This window comes from Bombus pyrosoma, linkage group LG16 (assembly GCF_014825855.1).
Source record: "Bombus pyrosoma isolate SC7728 linkage group LG16, ASM1482585v1, whole genome shotgun sequence".
NCBI classification, from domain to species: domain Eukaryota; kingdom Metazoa; phylum Arthropoda; class Insecta; order Hymenoptera; family Apidae; genus Bombus; species Bombus pyrosoma.
In genome coordinates, this window is record NC_057785.1 from 8,015,208 (window position 1) to 8,038,445 (window position 23,238).

General features: G+C 34.4%; 1 protein-coding gene and 1 long non-coding RNA gene across 6 annotated transcripts in view; one reads left to right on the plus strand and one right to left on the minus strand.

Annotated features, from left to right (window-relative positions):
* LOC122576353 (guanine nucleotide-binding protein G(o) subunit alpha) overlaps window positions 1-23,238 on the plus strand; it is a 32,349-nt gene that overhangs the window by 2,635 nt on the left and 6,476 nt on the right. For 2 of the 3 annotated variants that reach the window (XM_043746532.1, XM_043746531.1), the window contains exons 2-7: window positions 6,791-7,419; window positions 12,826-12,868; window positions 13,648-13,789; window positions 15,882-16,042; window positions 20,834-20,962; window positions 22,406-22,535. In XM_043746532.1, coding sequence (XP_043602467.1) covers window positions 7,302-7,419; window positions 12,826-12,868; window positions 13,648-13,789; window positions 15,882-16,042; window positions 20,834-20,962; window positions 22,406-22,535 — 723 coding nt within the window. In that variant the 5' untranslated portion in view covers window positions 6,791-7,301. Of the gene's footprint in view, window positions 1-6,790; window positions 7,420-12,825; window positions 12,869-13,647; window positions 13,790-15,881; window positions 16,043-20,499; window positions 20,641-20,833; window positions 20,963-22,405; window positions 22,536-23,238 lie in introns of those variants that run through there. The other variant, XM_043746533.1, reaches the window with a different exon arrangement.
* On the minus strand, window positions 1,256-23,003 carry LOC122576358. 3 transcript variants are annotated; one of them, XR_006319730.1, is made up of 6 exons: window positions 22,835-23,003; window positions 21,079-22,514; window positions 11,923-12,252; window positions 4,220-4,474; window positions 2,091-4,135; window positions 1,256-1,995 (listed from the first exon to the last, which is right to left on the minus strand). It is a non-coding gene; the product is annotated as an uncharacterized LOC122576358 (long non-coding RNA). The 3 variants fall into 3 exon arrangements; XR_006319731.1 differs by adding an exon at window positions 13,186-13,306 and having other exon boundaries at window positions 1,256-4,135; XR_006319729.1 differs by having other exon boundaries at window positions 1,256-4,135.

The window sequence follows — 23,238 nt, forward strand, 5'->3', positions numbered from 1 at the left end:
GGTTATGATCCGATATGTTTCTATATTGGGACACGATTTTATACAAAACGGTGTTGCGAAGTGATATATCAATATTATGATTTGACTATTGCGCCTCGTTCAGCAAATATAATTGACGTTGCATAGATGTTCCGTGTTGATCTGTTTCTGAATAGGATACGATTTTATTACGAAACGATGTCTCTAAGTGCTCGAATGTATCAATACCGTGATTTGACTATTATGTCGAATGGCGACAGTATTTCTCAATGTTCGATGTGCCGTTAAAGCGTAATTCAGCTTTTAAAGTGTAAAAAGCTTCAAGTATTTTTTACTTCGGTGTTTCATTTTTCTTACGCGGTTGGTATATCAGCTTGTTCGTCGACCCGAGTTTCAGGCATTTTCGATAGGTCGCGGTTTTAGTTAATATCGAATTTTACTCTATTATAAAATATTATACATATTTATACGTATATGAAATAGGGATATTATATTTTTGTTAATCCATTTCTTCATTTTGGATTGAGTTTCCTTTCTATTTGCTTTTAAAGAAGTAATGATTGTTTTAAGATGAATCTCGTGGTTAGAGTTGAATGGTAAATCTTTAAAAATGGGCAGAACACACTGGAAATGAAAGATAATTAATAAAAATATGAACGTGAGTTTATATATTTAGAGCGTTTCCTGTTATTATTCGCTCTCCATTATTTCCAAGCGAAACCAATTTTTCACGAACTAAAAGATAAAATAGTATTTTCAATATGAAGTAAAGATTTGAGTAGTGTTCATAAACGTTTTATGGCTCTTGTGTTATCTATTGTTCTCCAAAATATATAAGTATAAGGTGTACAAGATGTTTTAATAAATGAAAGGAATAACAGAAATTTTACTATATTTCACCACAAAATTTCCTTTTCTCTATAAAAGTGTAATATTTTTTTACAAAAATATAATTTTAATATAGTATATAGGTATGTTTGTCTTGTAACAGGTATAAAATGTCGAGCGAAGCTCGAATTCTTTTCTTTCTTATTTTACGTAAGTTTATACCTTCTGCCTCAAAATATAAAACGTTTTATTTTCCCATAGAAGCAAATAACAGCGTACATATTAAAAATATCTTATGGAATACATGACTATATATATATATATATATATATATATGTATATATATATATATGTATGTATGTATTATGTATATGTATTATATGTATGTATTATATATAATATATATAAGGTGTTCCTGAAATGTCGAGTACCTTTCTTTTCTCTACTTGTTGCAAAGTTTTGTTTTTTTGCGCAGTGAGGAATTTTTTTCCTTGAAAAGAAATAATAACGTAGCATAGCTGCTTATATCTTATGTACGCTATTTCAACAAAATTGAAAACTTTCTTCTTATTTTATCTTATCTGTTTCGCGAAAATAAATAAACATGAATTTTCTGGAAGTAGAAGATACTCTGCATTTTTCTTAAAATCTTCAAAGAAAGAAATTGATTTATTTTATCGATTAGAAATGGTGCACGAAGTGCATCATGATGGCTGTACGTGAATGTGTCTGATGAAAGCCATCCGAAGTTGTTAACACGTCGGCTGCCCACGGTGATCATCGGTGATACGCATCATTAAATTTCTTAGAATGATTAAAATAAAGTAAATTTCATGGACGAGGAAATTTTAAATATTGTGAATGGCATTAGATAATATTGTCAAGAAATAAAATCGCGCAAATGTCACATGATATTTTGTAAAAAATAAAATTGGTACGGTATAGCATATTTCAATTGGGCAAATTGGGCAAATCTCCAGGGCAGAATATAGAAAATTTGTGTAGCAATGAACACGTTAAAAGTAATGGGGAAGACGCTAATCCTGTAATTCGCTGAAAAATCTCAATATCAATGCAGCATATAGAGTGTCGGGAAGGGAAACCTGCATTTGGATCGAACATTTTTTCGCTTTCGTTCACAACAGAGAAGTAGTTCTTCCTTGAAAACGAAATCCTTGAGTTGAAATTCTGGAAAGCATGCGCCACAGAGGTTAGAGACTGAGAAAGCGGTTTGGCAGGCGGGGGATAAAGAAATAGAGAAGGATGGTGAAACGCGACATTACCGATGTTACAACGTTTAAACGTTTGCCTTCAAGCCGAGGCCTCGTCCCCTTTTCGAAACTTCCGAAAAGATGCTTTTATGTGACGGATCGTCAGGCGAAAGACGTGTTTTCTTTGATGGCTCGAAAGAAAATATCGCCGGCAGCGCCAACTACGAACCGAAAGACGTCCACGATTTATTATTGATACTGTGATTCTGAATGAGTTACGCCTCGATTACGCGCTCCACCCCTCTTCCACACGAGAATCGAATCTTTTCTTTTTTGTCTTAATACATATATAGTTAGGTTATGTTCATTTCTTTCATATTTCCACTAGCCTCGTTTATAAATCATTCAATTACGGGGATAGTGAAAGAATATTGTTAGTAATCTTAGTCTATACAGCTACTTAAATCCTCGCTTTTCTTAAATCCTCGAATTGTAAGAATAGTGAAAGAGTATTATTAATAATGTTAGGTTATACAATGTGTATAGCAATTATATATAATTACTAATATATAATAATATAAAAAATGGAATCGAATTTAAGACAAGCAAACAGAGCAAACATAGGTTAAAGTTGGCAAATGGAGATTTCTTTACTTTAAAAAAACACATTGGTGAGAACGTCGAGCGATTAAAGAATCTCTCTTCGAGTCAAAAACAGCAGATGTCTCGCGTATGTATTAAAAGCTCTGCCAACACCAACAACTGGTAAGAAATAGTCCAGTTTCAATTCCTTTTATATATAAAAAAAATATGAATTTTTTAGAGCACAGTTTAAAACATGGATTGATATTTTCTATAATACACGACAGGTCGTTTTATTGTTATTTAATTGTTATTTAATTGTTATTTAATTGTATGGAAATATAATACGTGCGGTACTATACTTCGTTGTAACAATGCATATGTTAATTGCTTGAAATTTTCCATCATATTGGAAACAATAAAATCTAGTATAAATAATACAATAGCGCGGGACAATTCTAATTTACTTGCTCATAATAGTAAATTAGCATTGTTTAATCTTATAACAATAAACCACCGTGCGCTGTAGAATAACAATCAGAACACATTATCTCCAAAATAAATATATTTTCAACGACGCGTGATACGTATGTATGTACTGTTGAATAATTAATTATATCGCAGGTTACAGGTTAAGTGATTAATCTGGCAACTTACATCATCAGCATTCGGCTTCGCTTTATTGTTATGTCCTACGTACGAAATTGCATATTTTTACGATTATGCGTCGAATATTTGAACTTTATCGAATAGCGATAACCGGGCAAAATTGGCTGAAAAATGGATGCATTCGTACGCGTCGATACGCGTTGCCGTTCTAACGTCGCTAATTGCAAACGACGTTATCAACCTAGAGTTCGTTTGCATGCTCAATAACTTTTCAACGCGATGAGTAATTTATTTGCTGCGTTGGTAAATCTGACGATGCGCCTTAAAGGCTGCCTATTTCAATATTTTTTTTGTTTTAAACATGCATATCGCAATTATGATTTCCTTTGCTAAATTTTCTATACTATTTCTCTATATTTCCTCGTAAAATTATTCGAAATTATTGTAGCCGATACGAATTTATAATATATTCGTTTTGAAATGTATTTTAATTTTACAGAAAGCTAATATCGTTCAAACTAAGGAAATTTATTACCAAGCAAACGCCACTATATCATAGTCGTATAAGTAAAATACATCTAATAAACTAATAATACAATTAATTCATTAATATTGAGTTATTATTCGTAATTAATTATTATCGAACATTAAACTTTATTCCATAGAGAATTGTACCTACTGTAACCTCGTATCGTACAACTGCGCGGTTGAATTTCACTCTTTATACCATATGGATATATCATCACCTCCATATCTCCGGTACTAAACCGAAGTAACGGCCGTAGTGACGATTGCGGTTCCTTTTTCTGCAATGAGATGTCACGGTTCTTCGAACTTCAAAGTCTCCAAGTCTCCAAGTGTCAACTACGAAAGCTCGCAGCCAGATAGTAAATGCCTTATCGCGTTAAACGCGTGAAACACGTTCCCTGACCGGCCAGAAATAATCGTTTGAACAGCTTGATTAACCCCTTGCCTTACATATAACAGAGCTGTATATAAGCTGTACTTACCGCCCAGCAAACGTTGCACCCTCCTACTCTTCTATATCGTCCTCTGTTTTAAGGTCGAGATAGAAGAAGAGGCAATAGTATACCCCATAGTAGAACACGCGAGGGTGTTCCAGGCAAGGCGTTACAGATGACAATATCTTTAACTCATTCGCTAGATACTACATATATACTGAAATATAGTTACTTTTACTTCGTACTTTGCTTTTATTAGAAAGGTCTGTATTTCAGCCACTTCGTTGTATCTAAAGTACGTCGCTAAAATAAAATAAATAAAAGAATATATCAATTATATTTAAATATTTCGTTGGATTAATTTTCAATTAACTTGTAGCAAAAGAAATTTCAAATTCTTGATATAATTAATAAGTCTAGTCGATAACAAAATACAATTTCATCGAATACCCATCGAGTATAGTATAGTATGGTATATAGTATATAGTATATAGTATATAGCATATAGCATATAGTATAGTATATAAGTTGAATTTGAATGTCGCTTTTTCCCCCGGTCTTCTCCCAATTTTCATGAGATATCAGTTTGAACATAGTCAGCGAAGCTTTTCAATTACGATTCGTTTTGAAGTTCGTTTCATTCGTTTAATTATTTAATTAAATTAGTCGGAGGTGAATTAAAAAAATGTTTAACTGAAAATTATTCGCGAAAGGTGTCTGCTTGTCTGACTGTTTTATGCTTTCGTAGAACAGGAAACTTTCAAATTCAGAGATTGCTCTTTTATACTTGAGAAACGGCTCTGTGAAATAATAATTCGTGAATTTGCTATAGAAATTATTTATACCATAAATTACGAAATACATAATTGAATTGTAATTGACGATAAATAAAATTGAACAAGTAGGTATATATGTTCATTTAATTCATGAAACACAATTTTTATCGAATAAACTGGCGTCAATGTTGAGACCTCCGTTCAGATATTATCGTTTAGAAAATATAAATATAGAGTTGTGTGAAAAGCGATTATGAAATGAAATCCTAAGTTAGGTGTAAAATAGAATTTATGAGTTAAGATTTAAATAAAAATTCTCGGAGGGGAAAAAGATCCGTTGCAAGGAGAACCCGGTTCTATATTCCTTAAAATAAACCTGTAATGACATTCTGAGGCATAAAGGATTCACGATAAGATGGAAGTTAAGGTAGTGACCCGAAATCTATGTATGACCTGGCGTGTATAGGTTAGATGCAGCGAAACGATTCGATCGATTTCCAGGGTACATTAGCTCCCATTATCCTGTTAATATTTCAGCGAGAAAAACCGCAAATTGAACCTGTTCTTTTCCTTACATCGTCGTTTACTTCTTTCGTCGAGTTCGGATTTCGTCCGAATCGCAAACAGTTTAACGGTAAAGAGGGTAAAAAAAGAAAGAATTTTAAGGCTACCTAATTGTAGTATGCGTAATATTTTATATATTATGTAACATTTTCGCGAATATACGAACCTTACTTTCGGTTCACTATGTTTGCAAGCTTGTGGCACGAGGTAGGTAAATAGGGAAATGACATACGGTTGTGCAAATTTGTAGCGGATAACTGCATACAAAGCGTTCACTTTATCTAGAAACGTTGGAATATACCTCTGTCGACGATTTTAAAACATTCGTTTCCTTCAGATGCTATTACGAATGAAAATTTGACAAAATATTTAACAATGCAAAAATTACGCGGAAAATATTTTGATCGATTCAATCGATTCATACGTAGAAAAGTAATATGACAATATAGAGAATGTAGAAGGAAGCATATGAGAAATAATATGAAACAGTAGGTGTTTACGAGTACAATGTATTGGTTTATGCAAATTCAGATTTTTACGATTATAACAACGAAACGATATAATTTATTTCGCATATTATTTACATATTTTGCATCGTTTACATTTTGTCTATTGAAATTTTTTGCAAATTGTAAGATATTCATAGGAGCGAAAAACATAAAGTTACAATAATAGAGGGTTATCTGCGCTTTCAATGCTTTTAAAAATACGTGGTATCAAGCGTAACTGTTTTATTAGTGGAGTGTAGAGTCGTGAACCAGAAGCTTCCTCGTTTGATAACAAGAGATACATGGTAGTAAGCCGAAGCAAACAAAATGGGAAAATTAAATGTCCACAAAAACTTGATTCGTTCCTTTATATATACATATATGATTATAAATGTAAGTTTTAAATATAAGTTAAATAGAAGAAGATTTTCTTATTCTTTAAGATAAATCTTATGGTAAACACGGAGTAATCAAACACTGACTAATGCATTATAATACAATTTTTCCTATTTAGAGACGAGAAATAAACTGAAGCGCGAAAATATATATATATATATATATATATATATATATATATATAAATAAATAAAACTGCAAATTTCCATTGTTAGGAAGCCAGCGCTCGCGAGAGGATCAAACTGTCTTCTACACAAAAACTGATATTTTCCAAACTAACAAACTTATATCACCAGCAAACGCTATTATATCGTACTTCAACTTTCCTCTTTTACAATTTAATATAAGACAGAGTACAAGAATATAAATGAAACTTTGAATTCTCGTTGTTACAGAGCTAGATCTCGCGAGAGCGTAACCTCGTCCCAGGGTGGCGGGCTCCGTCAGCAGGAGGCGGCGAGCGTCGCGGAGCATCAGCTAGTGTGGAAGAGGCAAGATAGATAGATAGAGAGAGAGAGAGAGAGAGAGACAGACAGACAGACAGACAGAGAGAAAGAGAGAAAGAAAGAGAGAGAGAGAGAAAGAAAGAAAGAAAGAAAGAAAGAAAGAAAGAGAGTGAGTGAGAGAGGGAGAGTAAACGTGACGAAGAAGACGAAGACGACGTCGTCGGGGTGTTGGTGTCCGAGGGTGGCGGCGGTGGTGACGCGCAGGAGGTGGTGGCGGCGGAGGAGGGTGGAGGCGACCGTGGAAGAAGCTACGACTCCTGCGACGTGAGTCGCGAGCCGTGCTGGTTGGGTGGTGGTGGTGGTGGTGGTGGCCACGAAGAGGGTAGAGTAACGGTTTCCTAGCCGCCGAGGGAAAGGTAGAGGCTTGGTGGTGGCGTTTGTGAAGGCAACCTGTGGCAAGATGGGCTGCGCCATGTCCGCTGAAGAGCGGGCCGCACTGGCCCGTAGCAAGCAGATCGAGAAGAATCTCAAGGAGGATGGTATCCAAGCTGCTAAGGATATCAAGCTGCTACTGCTTGGTGAGTTTATTTGCACATGTACGGCATTTATATTTTTAGGCAGGAATGATATAGATAGAGGGGAACTCGAGGTAAGACGATGATGGGTAGTAATGGTCTCGAGTCTCGATACATTGTACGGGGCGTATTCGGGAATCGAATTCCCGAATTGTAATTGGCTATTACAGAAAAGCAGAAATTTGTTTCCAAAACCTTAAACTACTACCTAAACTACTACTTAAAAAGTGATAAAAGTTTTTATCATTGTAGATAACATTTGTCATAACGGGACACCTATATCTAGAGAGGATAGAGATCCTCGCTTCGTATTTGTTATTTATTTATTTACCATACCAAGTCCTCCCGTTTCAGGTTTGGACGGACTTTCCGATTTGCACTACGTATCGCCGCTTCATAGAGCGGTGTCGCCTAAAGTGGCACCCGGCGTCGACGTAACTCGAGAAACTTCACACGTTTTCAGACACAATTTCGTGGAGCAGCAACCGTAAAATTTGTGTAACACGAATGGAAAGTGTCAGAGTTGCATCACACCGGTTGGAATTTCTTTGAGAAAGATATGCACCCGTCGGCTACCACCTTAACCGGGGTCCTGGCTGCACGTTTAAGCGCCATCGTTCTCTATGAAGCGCGGGTGCAAAAATCGGTGCCCTGTTAGTCTCAGCTGCAGCTGTCTCAATAAGGGTAAAAGAAAAAGAAGGAAGGGAAATAAATTTCTGATTCTCTTTAATAGCCAGCTGAAACTTACTTTCTGGATACGCCCCGTATCCATACATCGCAAGTAGATTCGAACATTTTATTAATTTATAAGTACAGAAGAATCCCGATTGGCCGAATAATTACAGAAGGACCTGACGATCCGATATTTCGGACAATCGAATGACAAAATTTGTGCCTGTACGATATTTCAAGTAATCAGAATTGGTATAGGGCTGTGTAAATTATAAATAAAGAATAGTTAAATGTATGTATAAGTAGGATGCGGAGACTCGATATTTAAATTAAATTATACCGAGCCTAAATTAATCACGGTATAAACAACGAATATAGATCCACTAAAGAGACAGGTGTTCATTATGTAATCACCGACTGGCCATTTGTAGCTGTTTAAAGAACACCTTTCTAATTACAATATAACCATTAAAAAACATAATAATATAACAGTCTTTTTCACGAACTGCGTTTTTCTTAATCGAGCAAGCGTGTGATCAAAAGATGTAAACGTAATTGACAGTTGCTACGAAAAAGATATATTTAGCACGTGGTTAGATTTGTTGTGGCATTTATGCATTACACGGGTTTAAATAATTATCCCAATTGATAAAATTGATCGAATTCGTCTCCGGATTACTTGTTCTGGGCCCGGATTAAACTAAATCTTTGTTAAATGTAATTACGTATTTTTAATGGGGGGAGGGGGACAACGTGTCTATTCGAACATTAAATATAAAAGCTTCAAACGCTATAACAACAATTGGATAGATTTCCCAAAGCTTCTTTAATCTGAACATTTTGTACATTTTGTACATTTTCTACATTTTCTACATTTTGTACAATCTTTGTATAATAGCTTAATAATTTTCTTAAATAATATTCAAGTATATCTTTATAAACCTTCTTCTTCTTCTTAATTTATATTACTATAATAATGATTTAATACGTCGAATAGGAAACACTGAACAATATAATTAATCGATTACTTAATCACGCGCGTCATTCTTTCAACCGCGAGTGTTGCGAGAAATTACGATTCGAAGGAATTTGAACAGAGAGCCCTAGAATTCGAGTATCTCCGTTAATTGGTTGGCTGTTCTCGTAAATTCAGTTTCTGCCCGGCTTTGTCGTTTGTTTTTAACGACTGGTCTGGATAACCTGACTCGAAATTAATGAACCAGACGATAATTGGCGCAAAATGCCTGATTCCGATACAATCGCGTTACTTTCGCGCCAACGAGGAATTCATTTCCTGGAAAATAGGACTTTTATCTAATTTCCATCTGTTTATTTGTTTACTTTTCTCTGTGAATTGTGACAAATGATTTGCGAAAATTGGAGAAATCGTCAACGTTATTAATTTATACTCCACGACGATTGTTTCATGTTCGGCGTTATTCATTTACGAAAGATTCATAATTCCTTGAAATGTAAGATTCTTATTTATGTCTCTTTCTTTACAGGAGTTATTAAAATTAATTGGCTGTTCTATAATTATCTTATTCGCGGTATTATCGATTAGTCGAGATATTAATTCCCTAAGAAATGGAATTTCGTTTAATTTGATAAAAAATGGAAGCTTACAAGTATAATGGGCTGCCAATTATTTCCATGAGGAGAAAGAAGTGAATTTGGGAGAAAAAGGTGCCGGCTTTCTGGTTGTTTCACGCGTGTTATTAATCGACGGACAGAAATTAAACTCGCGTTCAAATTAGCTATATTAGATATATGTACACGGAGCAGAGAGACTGGTAGAGAGTAGAGAGAGCGACCGTGTGCGTTTCCTGCAGCATAAATGGGATGAAAATACTCGTGGAAGACGCAAGCAAAAGGAATGACGTCATTGGTAACACCAATAAACAGGACCCAGATTTCCCTCGGATAATCTCGGGTTTGAATACCAAGCAGAAAATCAGGAATTCTTTGTTTCTGCCTCGATCGATCGAATTGCGAGAATTTTCGTAAATCGATCCTCACCCGATGCTTCGACATCTGCGAAATGGTGTTAACTCGTTTGGTTACTTCGACTTATTACTATAAAATACTTTTATCACATTTACATTTTATATTTGCTGTATAAATATAGCTATTACAACTAAAAGGGATATTTCTATTAGAAATCGATACATACACAACATGAAGTAAAAGGTTGGCCATTTAGTTCAATTAAATAAGTTTTATTTAGCGTTTGAATGACATTTATATCGAAATTAAGAGAGATATAATAAAAAAAAGAAAAAAAAAAAAACTCTATATAGGAAATATGGATTATCACGAATTTCGAAAATAACAGAGTAACGAGTATAACATTTACTATAAAAAAGTAGCTTGATGGAGCAGGTATGATAAATCTCTCTAAATTATATCTCCAAGCTCTTTATCGCTCAAATGTCGTATTAAAAAGGAGAATAGAATGAAAATGATGATTAAAATGGTGATTGCAAAGACTCGATCGGATCTAGAAATAAGTCAATTGCTGAATTAACTACCTAGCTTTTAGCGATGTAAAATTAGATCTGTATAGACCGATTCTCTGTATTTTTAGCATATTGTATTCCAGAATCTTTCTTCGTACATTTGAACAAGATCTGATATAATACTTAAATCCGAGAAGTTGTTCAATTATTTACTTCGATTCTTATCGCAAAAAAATGATTGCCACTAAAAATCTTTCAACGTTCCCCTTCTATAACGAAATTCTTTTCCATTTTAACAGAGGCTTGTAATTAAATTTTCAAAGATACAAATTTGCCTAAAAGTCGTCATATATACGTGTGCATATATTCAGAAAAATATAATTCATGTATTTAGAAAAATTTTGAACATCGCGAAAGTGAATAAGGATATGTGCAAATAATTTTCGTAGTATTACGAATTGTAAATTGGAAAATAAGTTTTCAGTTTGTTAAATACGTGTCTCTATCATCGCCAGGAATACGAACGACAGTACGTACGATCATTGTTCCCAATGACTCTAGCACACGAACGATAATTTATTGGCGTTCGTATTGCACTGTGCGTCGATCACGGTGTTGCCTAGAATCGTAAAATTCGTATCGTTCGTGATAACATACGCAACAACAAATAGAGTGAAAGCAAAACGAGGATAACGGTAATATTAACCGGAATAGTGATAAAAGCGATAGGGTATAAATAATGGCGCGGTTTACGATAATTGCGTTTTCTGAATTTATTAAGTATCGCTCACGATGTGTGTGTGTGTGCGCGCGCGCGCGCGTGTGTGTGTATGTGATATGTATCTGAATAATTTTACATAAATTTTCTTTTATAAATTATTTCTTATTCGTTCGTATTATTGTTTCCTCATACAACTTTCATCTCTTATTTCTTAGTTTTTTCGTTGCTTTATCAAGTCACCCTCGTAAAAGATGCTAAGCGTTCGAGGGCTTAACAAATGCGAGGGTTCTCGTGTGAGAATAAAACCATTTGGGTAAATGATCGTTTAATTAGCTTGAGTAGTACGTACGCGTTACGACAAGCGTGACACAGTGATAGTTTCGAGTATAACCGGGCTCGAGTGAATCAACTTGATGAGTTCGTGGCATCTAATTAGATGACAAAATAGACGCAATTGGTTTTATCGTCGAAAGTACGATTTTTAGGGATTCCTTCTTCATATAATAGTTAGAAATTTTTCATTAAAAAGCAGAAATTCCTCTCTAATTTAGTACATATTGATATAATATAGTAGATCAAACAATTCTCTAGTTGGATTCCACTTTTTTCTTTTTTAGAAATCATATTTATAGAAACATGAATTTGCATAAATACCTGTATCCTGTAATTGTGAGAACGGAACAAGAATTCGAAAGTTGATAATTCACGATAGTTGAGCTTCGACATTCTGAAGATGTCGTCAGAGTTGTTTACGATGTTGAGACATGTCGTTTCGCTGTGTGCCAGATTCGAACAAAGTAGAATCCGACCGGTTCCAGACGATCGACAAAAGTAGTACGTAGTAGACTGAACGGGTTCGGGATGAAAGAGCTTTTTAAAACAGGGGGAGAGACTCGCCACCCATAAGCAGGAAAACAAGTTCCGCTGCCACAGTGTGCCACGTCATTTCCGGGCCCCAGCTTCCGCCCGTGCGCACTTCTTTCCCTGTACATAAATATTATGACACTTGTGGGGAAAATGAGATAAGCCGGGAAATTTAGTAGGAAATTATAGGGAATTCTGTAAAAGCTATCCATCCTACCATCTCATTTTCAGATATCACGCTACTAGACTGTAAACATCTTATACATATATAGAGTGTCTTCGAGTTTTTCGTACAAATCGTGTTCTTTGATTTTTTTATCTTTTCAAGAGTTTAAGCTCCTTTACTTCGTTTCTATTTCATTTTCGTCTCTACAGTTTTACAATATTATACAGGGATAGATAAATTGACTCGAAATAAACGTTTCTTCTGTGTTGTCTCGATAGAAATATCGGTTTCGTTATTTCTTATTATTTCCAATCGAACGAAACTGAACCTTTGATCGACATACTAGATATACTAATATAATAAATAAAGATTAAATGAATGATGAAACGGAACGAAACGAAACGACCTATGAATCACCTACCATCCAGTGACGTTAGCCAATTATATTTTTGTGCGTTTCTTACCGATTGTACATTACTGATTATACGTTATAGTTTCATGCTTACGTTATTCTTTTCAATTTTCAGGTGCCGGAGAGTCTGGGAAAAGTACCATCGTTAAACAAATGAAGTAAGTAGCTAACAATTTTTTTAACATGTTTATGCAAACTCGTATCTTTGCGAACGAAATGAAAAAAAGAAAACTGCAATCTAAATGGACACTTTCGTTTACGCGTAAAACTTGATAGTTATTGGTTCGTTTGCGTCCCTTCGCCGTACTTTAATTACAAAATCACATGTAAATCGAGTTGCGTTAATTTTTTCTACACGCATCTATATTTGTACATACACATACATAGAAAATATGTGTGTAAATTATTATATTGAATTTTCTGCAGAATAAAAAGAGTTTCATTAACGTTACAACGTAACAAATCGGTTGTTCACCTCGAAAAATCCGTCATTTCAGCGTCGAAAGACCAGCGGCTGGTCGAACGTGTTTGAAATCTTGTTTCGCAGTCAATGGACCCATTCATGGTGTCCCATGAACAAAGGCATGCGTGTTCAACTGCGGAGAACGTTTCTGGATTACTAATTTACTAGTGACTTACTAACGCAAAAATGCCTAAAAGTTTTCAAGGAGAAAAAGTGTGCAGATCTCGAAAAGTACGATGATTTCGAAATAATACGAAACCTTAGAATTAATAATAAATAATTATTATGAAATTCTAATGCAGGAATGAAGTTAGCTTCAACTTTCAACTACCTTTGCTAAGTAGAGTTCATTAAAATGAACAACGTTTCGATATATTATTATTCGATATATCGACTAGTTGCCTGTCACCATGAATATATGGATGACCTATGCCGAATTGGCCTTAACAACATGTCCGTCATTTATTTTCCCAGAATTATCCATGAAAGCGGATTTACACCCGAAGACTTCAAGCAGTACAGGCCCGTAGTATACAGCAACACGATACAATCTCTAGTCGCTATTCTCAGAGCGATGCCGAATTTGGATATCAACTTTTCGACCAATGAACGGGAGGTAAGTTGAACCGATACTTACGGTGATTAGGTTCTCTTTAACTCTGCTGTATTCTCTGGATCGTTTTCGACCGAATAGTACTCTTAGCTTCTTAACTTCTTAAGCGTCAGCTAACTATAAAGGAATGGTCATTGACACCCGTCATTGTCAAGATTTCTTTTTCTTTTTTTTTTTTTTTTCAACATTAAAACACCTTCTTTTCGTCGAAATGAAAGCGAGATCGAAAGATTCTAGGACCGCGCCAGGGCCGAAGCAGGACCAAAGCAGCGCACAACTCAGACACAAACGCGAAGGACACTTGCAGACTCGCGTTTCCAGCAAATAAATACTCTTTCGAAAGGAGACGTGAAAAATATTTTCTTTTTCTTTTTGTGTGTGTTTTCTAATGCAACAAAAATTAAACGAAATGAAAGATCGCACGATTAAATAAAAACCGGATCAAAGATTAATGGATAAGCTTCGTAATTTCTTCTGAAATAGAAGTAGATAAGAAAAGGCAAAAATCTGCAAAGTTATGAAATAGACAGAATTCCGTTAGGAAAAGCGAAAGGCGGAAGTACTACTGGCGGCGGAAGCGGTAAAAATTAAAGGGTAAAGGTTAGCGGTCTGCCGGGAAGTCAAAAATTATCGATAGCCCGAGCACTTAAACGATCGATGCGCATCTCGAGCCAGGTTTCTGAAGCACCCTCTTCGGCATATTTACCGATCGTGCAGCATCGCGGCTGCGTCGTTTACCTTAGAGCCAATAAACGAGCCCCTGCCTCGAAAACAACGAGCACGATGGGTTGCCTCGAGTGCCGATTGATCCGGCTCCTCGAACCCAGTGTTTCTCAATCTGATCTCTCTTCGGCTCTCTAGGCTTCCCTTTTTTTTTTGTTTATTAATAATATTTTTCTTATTAGGCAATATGAGCTGATCGTTCCCTCTCCAGCCCGGCCGCCGCCCCACTTCGCACCATTTCACGAGCTTTTGTAGTATTTCTGGTAGCTTGGAATGACTTTGGTCAGATTCATTCCTTAGTTATCATGACGCGCTTCAAGTATCGTTGCGAACCAGTGTTTTATTCCAGCGGTTTTAATAAATCAAAATGCTTTTCTCTTGTTAGATATCAAAATCTTGTTGCGCTTCAACATGCCGAATGTCTCCTCGTACTCGCTAAATATTGCTAAAGTTTGATCTCGTCTGGCAATACAGATTCTACGTTAAATTTCATTTCATTTCTTTTTACACGTCAAACGATCATTTCTTTCAAATTTATTCTATTACAATCTCCTCCATCTATCCACTTTTCCATTTATTCACTCCATCTTTCTATCTATTAAATTACATTGTCCAAACTCGTATCAACGGTAACATTTTCTCTTTTCCTAGTATAATCATTATTTCGAAAAGTTCTTTTTATACAATACGAAGCACGAACGTATATAATAGATATTTTTTATTAGATGAGAAATACATAGACAACGTTATAATTAAATAATACGCTTCGGGTATAAAGAAAGGAAGAAAGAAAGAAAAAAAGAAAGAAAGGGAAGAAAACACAATGGAGAAAACGTATGTTTCTAAAATCGTTGAAGGGAAGAGCATAATAAATAGTGGCACACATATAACAAGATTTATGTACGTCGTATACACCTCCACTTGCTCGTCTTGCTATATCTTAAGTGTTTAAGTAGTGTTCACTTGTTGAAGCATTTGGCAAGGGCATATTCAAAAAGAGCGTAGAGTGCACATCCACTTCAGCATTTTAACCTAATTTGGATAGTACTTCCGCTTTTTAATTAAGTCGTACGAGATCGGTAAATTTTTATTCTGTATTTTCTTTCCCCTTTTCTTTTCAATATGAGTAAATCGAAAGAAATTCAACTGATTCTGATTAATTTCTTTAATAGTTTCTTTGATAATTTCTTTGATAGATCGAAATTAATCCACACGATCTTTGTAGCGTTAACAAGCAAACATCAGTTAAACAAAAGGAAAATACAAAATATTGTTTTAATATTGAAAAAATATAGCGTTACCGATGTTTATTTTACATTAACTGGTATATATGTATTCTGTAAATTGAGTTAACTTGAAAATTGCTTATCAGCCGGACGCGAAAATGGTGTTCGACGTGATCCAAAGAATGGAGGACACGGAACCATTCAGCGAGGAGCTTTTGGCTGCGATGAATAGACTTTGGGCCGACAGCGGGGTACAGGAATGCTTTGGCAGGAGCAACGAGTACCAACTCAACGACTCGGCGAAATAGTAAGTAAATTTGTCACATCGACTATTTACCAATCTATAACTTTTCTAAATAAAATCTAGAGTTCACAAAATCTTGGAGAAACTGCCCTAACTCGAAGCTAATTCGTCAGTAACATCAGGAATGTTTCATTAAACTTTCAAAGAAATCGCATCGATCATCCTCGTCTCAAAGACCTCAATACCGTTTCTACTATGAAAGAAAAAAAAAAAGAAAACGAAATATTTCGACGAGAAGAAAAATTTTCATGCCACTATGAAAATGTAAATGTCGTGTAAATTGGTGCATTAAAATTGGTGCATTAAAATTATCTCTACTGGATTTTCTAAACGGGCTGGGGGGTTTAAAGGGTTTTCGAAAGCATAAAGTCAAGCTTTTTAACTCGAGCTTCAGCTTAGATTCAGTTCAATTATTAGATAGAAGAAGAAAGATGAAATTATAAAATTGATAATAATAGAAAAAACATAGAATAAGGAGAAAAGGAGAGAAAATATCAATTTTGAAAATATTCACAAGCGTTTGACACGTTTCTGAATCTTATATTATTATATTTCTATATATTCGATTTTCTATAGTTTCTTAACTCGACCATCGACACGGTTTTATTATAGGGAGAATATTTACAAATAAACATAACCCAGGAAGAACCTGCCAAAGTCCTTGGTACCTCTAACGACTAATTTGGAGTAGATCCAAATCTAATAGAAACTGAACCTTTCACGGCTCCATTCATATTCAACAGCGAGACCTGCCAGCCACCAAGAAATTAATTACTGTTTGGCCGGAGATCAGTAATTTAACGTCATTTGTAATCCTATCGTTTCACTATACATTACACTCGTACTATTTATTCAGGAGACGATAACTTCTAATTCGAAGAAAACCAATATTTAACCGTAAAGAATATTAAAATCGAGAAATTGGAAAATGCAAAAAATGAAACACTGATTTCCAATCAATTTATACTATTACGAATTTAATGTTTTAGTTCGTAAAATCGAAATTCAAAAAGATTTAAATTTGTTCTTTTAAATACTCTCTCTCTCTCTCTCTCTCTCTCTCTCTCTCTCTCTCTCTCTCTCTTTCTCTCTCTCTCTGCGTTTTAGAAAAATGTGTCAAAATAGAACATCTTGCTTTATTTTGCTACTCTCTTACACGAATATTTGCACAATTACTAATTTTCACAGAAAATAATTTTCAAGATTTTCGAGAAGATTTGTATTTTTTCGCCTATATTAAACATAAAACCCAACTATGTTATATTATGCAAATTTATTTTCAAACTTAAATAAATTTACCAAACCTGTGTGCATAATAATATTAATTCTGAAAGTTGATGTGACACGTCACTGAAAAATATTATATCCAGTTGAATATTGAACTGCCAGCACATAGAATACTCAAGCACAATGGCAATGATTCCGTGATGAAGACAATAGATGGCGATTAAGTTACATCTAATCCATCTAGAAAGCATGACACATCCTCGGAGATAGTAATCTTGATGGTGGTAACACTATCCCTCGCAAAATACCTGTCTCTATGCATTTAAAATATTGTCGTTTTATCAACAAATTGGTAAAAACTTATGATTGATGTATAACTAATTCAGTTTATGTTAGTTAGTTATTAGTTAGTTATTAATGTCGGCGCGCAAGTAACGATAGAAATTATTCATTAGATTTTCGCAATTGAACGAGGTAGGTACTATGACGTCATATGGCAAATTGTTTAATGACCAGTCTCTGTTAGCAACCTGTTGTGTCCTGATTATAGTGTGCGTAGCAACAAGCATCGAACAGAAGGGTCACGATTTATTGCATTACTCCTCTGCCGATATTTTCGTATGTTTTTTAATGCGTATAGCTATAACAGTACTATTTTCTTGTGTTAGTTATCAACATTCATTAGGAATATTAAATTACGTTACATAAAAATGGAGAGATGAAAATTATTTTAAATAAAATAAATAAAATAACAAATAAAAGAGACTATAACATTTTCTAAGGTTAGAAGAAAATTATTATCTGATAATTTGATGTGTTAATCTCAGTTTGAAATTCGAATCTAGATTTTACAAGACACGAAGTAGATTCAGACATAACTACAACTACATATCGGGTGGGACTAAATTTACTATTTACGGTATAACTTAAAACGAAAGAACTGCTTGGAAAAACAGCAAAGCATGTAAAATGAAATTTTTTAATATCTTCCCTTTTCTTTTTTTATTATAAAAAAAAAAGCTTAAAATCGCGCCTTTTTTCATAAATAAGATTCTGTGAACAGTCCCTCATCATCAGACCCTCGATATTGAAAATATAAAAATCTTTTAAATTCGCACTATTAATACATTAACAAAACCACGTGGCCCGAAAATATACAGAGAAAAAATTTATATAAACAAATCTGTATAGTTTACAATATCGCAAATTATATTCTTCCAGGGAAGTAAATTTTTCCAAAACAAATTATCAATACCCTGGTACGCGTAATCTTTCTTTCGAATCTCCAGAAATGTCCCTATATGTAACATTAATTTCAACCCAGACAATTGTACTCTACTCTACAAATAACCAAAAAAGGGAGGGAGAGAGAGAAAGAGAGAGAGAGAGAGAGAGAGAAATAAAACTCCAAATTGCTCCAAAAGTCCGAACGTTCTGAAACGTAAGTAGATCTAACCTAGAAGCTTAATTCAAGTTTTACCGATCGTAAACCACCGGTGGACACAGCACTCGAGACGAACCTAATTTCGCCAGGCAATGTAGGCAATAAAAAATAGAAAAAAAAAATAGTGCAACTGGAGGGATCCGAGCATTCTCTTTCGTCTTTTTTCCCCCTTTTTCTTTCTCTCTTATTTAGGTTCAGCGGCGTATTGATCGTCAATGACGTCACGCCACGCCCGTGTCACGTGGCCTAAAATGGCCGCCGACACCATCCCCACCACTCTTTCTTCTCTGCCTTACTATGTTCCCTCGTTTTCACCCCCCAACCCCAATTGTTTCTCTTTTCATTCTATTACCGCTGCTTCTCTTTCTGTGCCCTGTACGCTCTGTGAGAGAGTAAAAGAGAGAAACAAGGAAATATGTGTGTCTAACGATACGCAAGAATGTTGGAGCACAACGGGGTGGAACGTACAACAATAGGGACAAAACATCACTCGTTGTTGGAAAATTCGTAATTCGTAATTGGACACTTAATAATTAGCAAGCAAGACGAGAAAAAAAAATGGGGTTAGGATAAAGCGAGAAAATCGGGTGCAAGGACACGAAAATCCTCTGATAGGTCTCCCGGGAGCGTTCCTTTTGATGAGAATAGTTTCTGTGCGATTTCATGAAACTGCTAACTTTTTCATTTTGTTCTTGTTAACCAGTACCAGTACCCTGTTTAGGAAAAAATTTCTTTTAGAGTTTTATTATATTTTAGAATTTTCCTTAACAATAATGATTATCAAGCATAAAGTCTTGTCTTTTAACAATAATAATTGAATTAGGAAACGAATGTTATAAAGTAATCGTTATGCTTTTTATTGTTTCTGTCATATGTTTTGAAGTGATTGTTTTATATCTCTTGACACTTTTGACTTTTGTATACATATGTTGTTCGATATAAAGATTTCAATATAAGCATGAGAGCGCTAAATGTATTCGATCATCCCATATATTTTAACCGCTATACCTTATGCCTTATGGTTGTAAACGCTAGTAACCGAAACGCGGGTGATCTACGATGTTTTCGAAAAGCAACTGGTGATAAAGTCACGTTACAGCTCACGTATACAGGATGTCTGCAAGTGTAAATATGAGATTTCTTGGAAATGTAAGCTGTTTCTTTCTCGGTTATTGGTTATCAGCGTTTCGAGTTATTGACAACGAAAGATGATCTACGCGTGTAAATCTAACCTCAACTAGCGTGTTGCATACACATTGTACATACTTACTTACTTACTTACTTACTTACTTACTTACTTATGATGGTCGCGATTGCGAATCTATTGTGATTATTATTACCATATATCGGATATTTTATAGATAACAACGCACTCTAATGCTGTATAATTGCTTTTTATTCTTTATATTTAATATTTTGTGATAAAACATTTAACATTTCAAATATTAGATATTAATATCCATTTATGATATCATTATCAATATACTTTCAATATTCTTAATCTACTGACACTAAATATTCACATTTTATAGTAATTAGCGCATTTAATTATAATAGCGCATGGTAACGTTTTGCTATTTTATATTAATAGCGTGCCATTTTTTCTGGACACCCGATATCGATCAGCCTGGCCGATATCTGTACGTGCGAGCCACGAAAACCAATATAAAAACCATGCAGCGCGATAAGATGAAAGTGCTTGTGCCTGGCTACAGGTGCATCCAACTTTGGCAATGAATGCTGAATCACAAGAAGTGGGAAAATCGATCGAACACGATCTCGGTTACGACCTGAATTTAGAACGAGGGGAATGTCATTTACTCTCTAGAAGTCTCTGGAAACACTTTACACCACGTGTGAAAGTGTCACTTAAAGTAGATTATATAAATATCTTAAATCTTTTAGGAATGAAAAGTTAACCTAAAATATAGTAAGAAAAAATTATAAAATACTTTTTCAGAATAATTTCGAACACTTTTTCTTATTTCCTTTTATTTCTCTTTATATCTTAAATATGCGTATATAATGAAGAAAATGGTTCTCTAGATCGTTTAATCTGTGATATTTTGAAGAATTCTCTAAAAATATAACTAACGGACCTGCGTTTTGCCTTGAAATTCCAGTTTCCTGGATGATCTAGACCGATTAGGGGCCAGGGATTATCAGCCTACGGAGCAAGATATTTTAAGGACCCGTGTTAAAACAACGGGAATAGTCGAAGTCCACTTTTCTTTCAAGAATCTTAATTTCAAGTAAGTACTCGGGTCAGATGTTTATTCGTAAAATGCACAAAAACGATTCTGATAATACACGTTAAGCATAATAAATGTCAAACGTAAAATTTACATACGTAAGAAACATTACTAACCATAGCATTATCCATGTTATTGATCTTCTGCAAAACTTCATGAACTTGTCGTCTATTTTTAAAGGACACATATCTTTGGACCTGACAGGTTATTCTCCTTTTCAACTATGTCATATTAAAGTGCCCTCTCATCGCCACCAGATGGCATTGAAATCGTACAATGGAGGAAAATGAACTTTTAAATAGAGTATTGTAAAGAATAATTAATTTAACAGAAGGATATACTTGATACGATTATCTAATACGAAAATGGATATAATAGAAAGAAACAAGGACAAGAAAGTGAAAGACTGACCCGTTTTGATCTAATCCTTACCGGTCAAAGGTGGATACAGGTGTAACTTTGTCAACACCACTGATACGAAAAAAATGTTATCTTTTTGGAGATTTTACGGTGCACCGACAACAGACAGGAGATTGTTTTCTATTCCGCAATCGAATGATTATTCCTATCTTCCAATTTTGTTTATTCTTTTTAATGTAATGTAATACATGATGTACACAAATTTTAGATATGAAATATCTACATATTTACTAGTAATTTAATCCTTTTAATCAATTAAATTAATTATAAATAACGGTACACTGTAGTAATATAATCTTTAGATAAAAATATTTAGAGAATCTGGCATGGCAACAACATTAAAAATCAAGGAACATATTGCCACGGGGAATATTGTTAACATTGATCTCAGTGGTTAAAAAAAGAAATTGAGCAAAGAGGCAGGAGAGAGAGGGGCAGGCTAAAGGGAGAGAGCAATGACTTATGAATGATTGAGCATGAATCATTGGGATGACAATTTAAGAAACTGAGCACATGCATTCCTTCTTTCAATTAATGTCACTTTAAGAAATGTTTCTTTGTAGATATATTTCACACTTATTTATAACTATTTACATAGGTGTATAATTTACATTTGCATTTAGCTCTCTTAATGGTATATTAGCATTATTTACATATAATTATGTATTTATATAGAAATATAATTTACATTTACACAAATATTATATAATTAAAACTGACAATTTATTTTGTGCTTCACAATTAGAAAACTGAAAATTTGTATTATCGTGTTATTTTCCCATTGTCTCTGAGCACAATTTTGTGTGTGTGTGTGTGTGTGTATTGATTATTCTCTTTCTAGTAAAATTCAAAAGAACTACATTTAGATAAATGTAATATTGTTTTTCAATGTTATTTCCTATAAAAATGTAATAGGAGGATAGGAGTATCAATAAAATCAGATTGACATATTTCAATTTGTTAATTAATTATCCAATGAATTTCTAAACCCTTGTTCATCGGTATACCGTTGCTTCTTTACAGATTGTTCGACGTGGGCGGCCAAAGAAGCGAACGTAAGAAATGGATCCATTGCTTCGAGGATGTTACCGCGATCATATTTTGCGTTGCGATGTCCGAGTACGATCAAGTTCTGCACGAAGACGAAACGACGGTAAGTATTCGCACTTCTTTTTTCACTTGACAATTTCACTTTTTTTAATAATACATAATAAACAAAGTTTGGTAAATGACAATAAAACCAAGATGATATTAAACGATATTTTTCATTGAAATAAAGTTTTGTTTTATTAGTTTCAATGTTTTAAACAATTAGACAAAAAACTTTCGAAGTTTATTTATATTAAAGCGATACGAGATCATAGTGCATAGACAAAAGGACAGGTGATATTTCACGGTGCGATGGTGAAATTCGTAACAATAGAGTAATTCAAGAAGCCGATCTCCACTTACCATATCGAGGGTTTTGGAACTTTATAAGTGAACAAGGGAATTCTAAAACATAACACAGTTTCCAGTGTCTTCGGATTTTCAACAAAGTCCCCTCTTTACGATACGATAGGTGTATATTACGATATACGATAGAAATATACATAGTATACGTATCATGAACTGTGCAGACCCTTTTAAAGATAACATATCTACGATATATTGTAATGTTTTATCTTCTTTTTTTTTTTTTTTTTTTCGGTAAGAAATTACTGAAGAACGATTAATATTCGTATATTTTTCAATTTTCCTCATATTCCTCCTATTCCTAGGTATACTTTGTACTTTCTTAATAATAACGTTAAGAAAAATTTACTTTGTACTTCCTACTACTTATAATCAGTCAATTCACTCTCGAGTTTGCACAA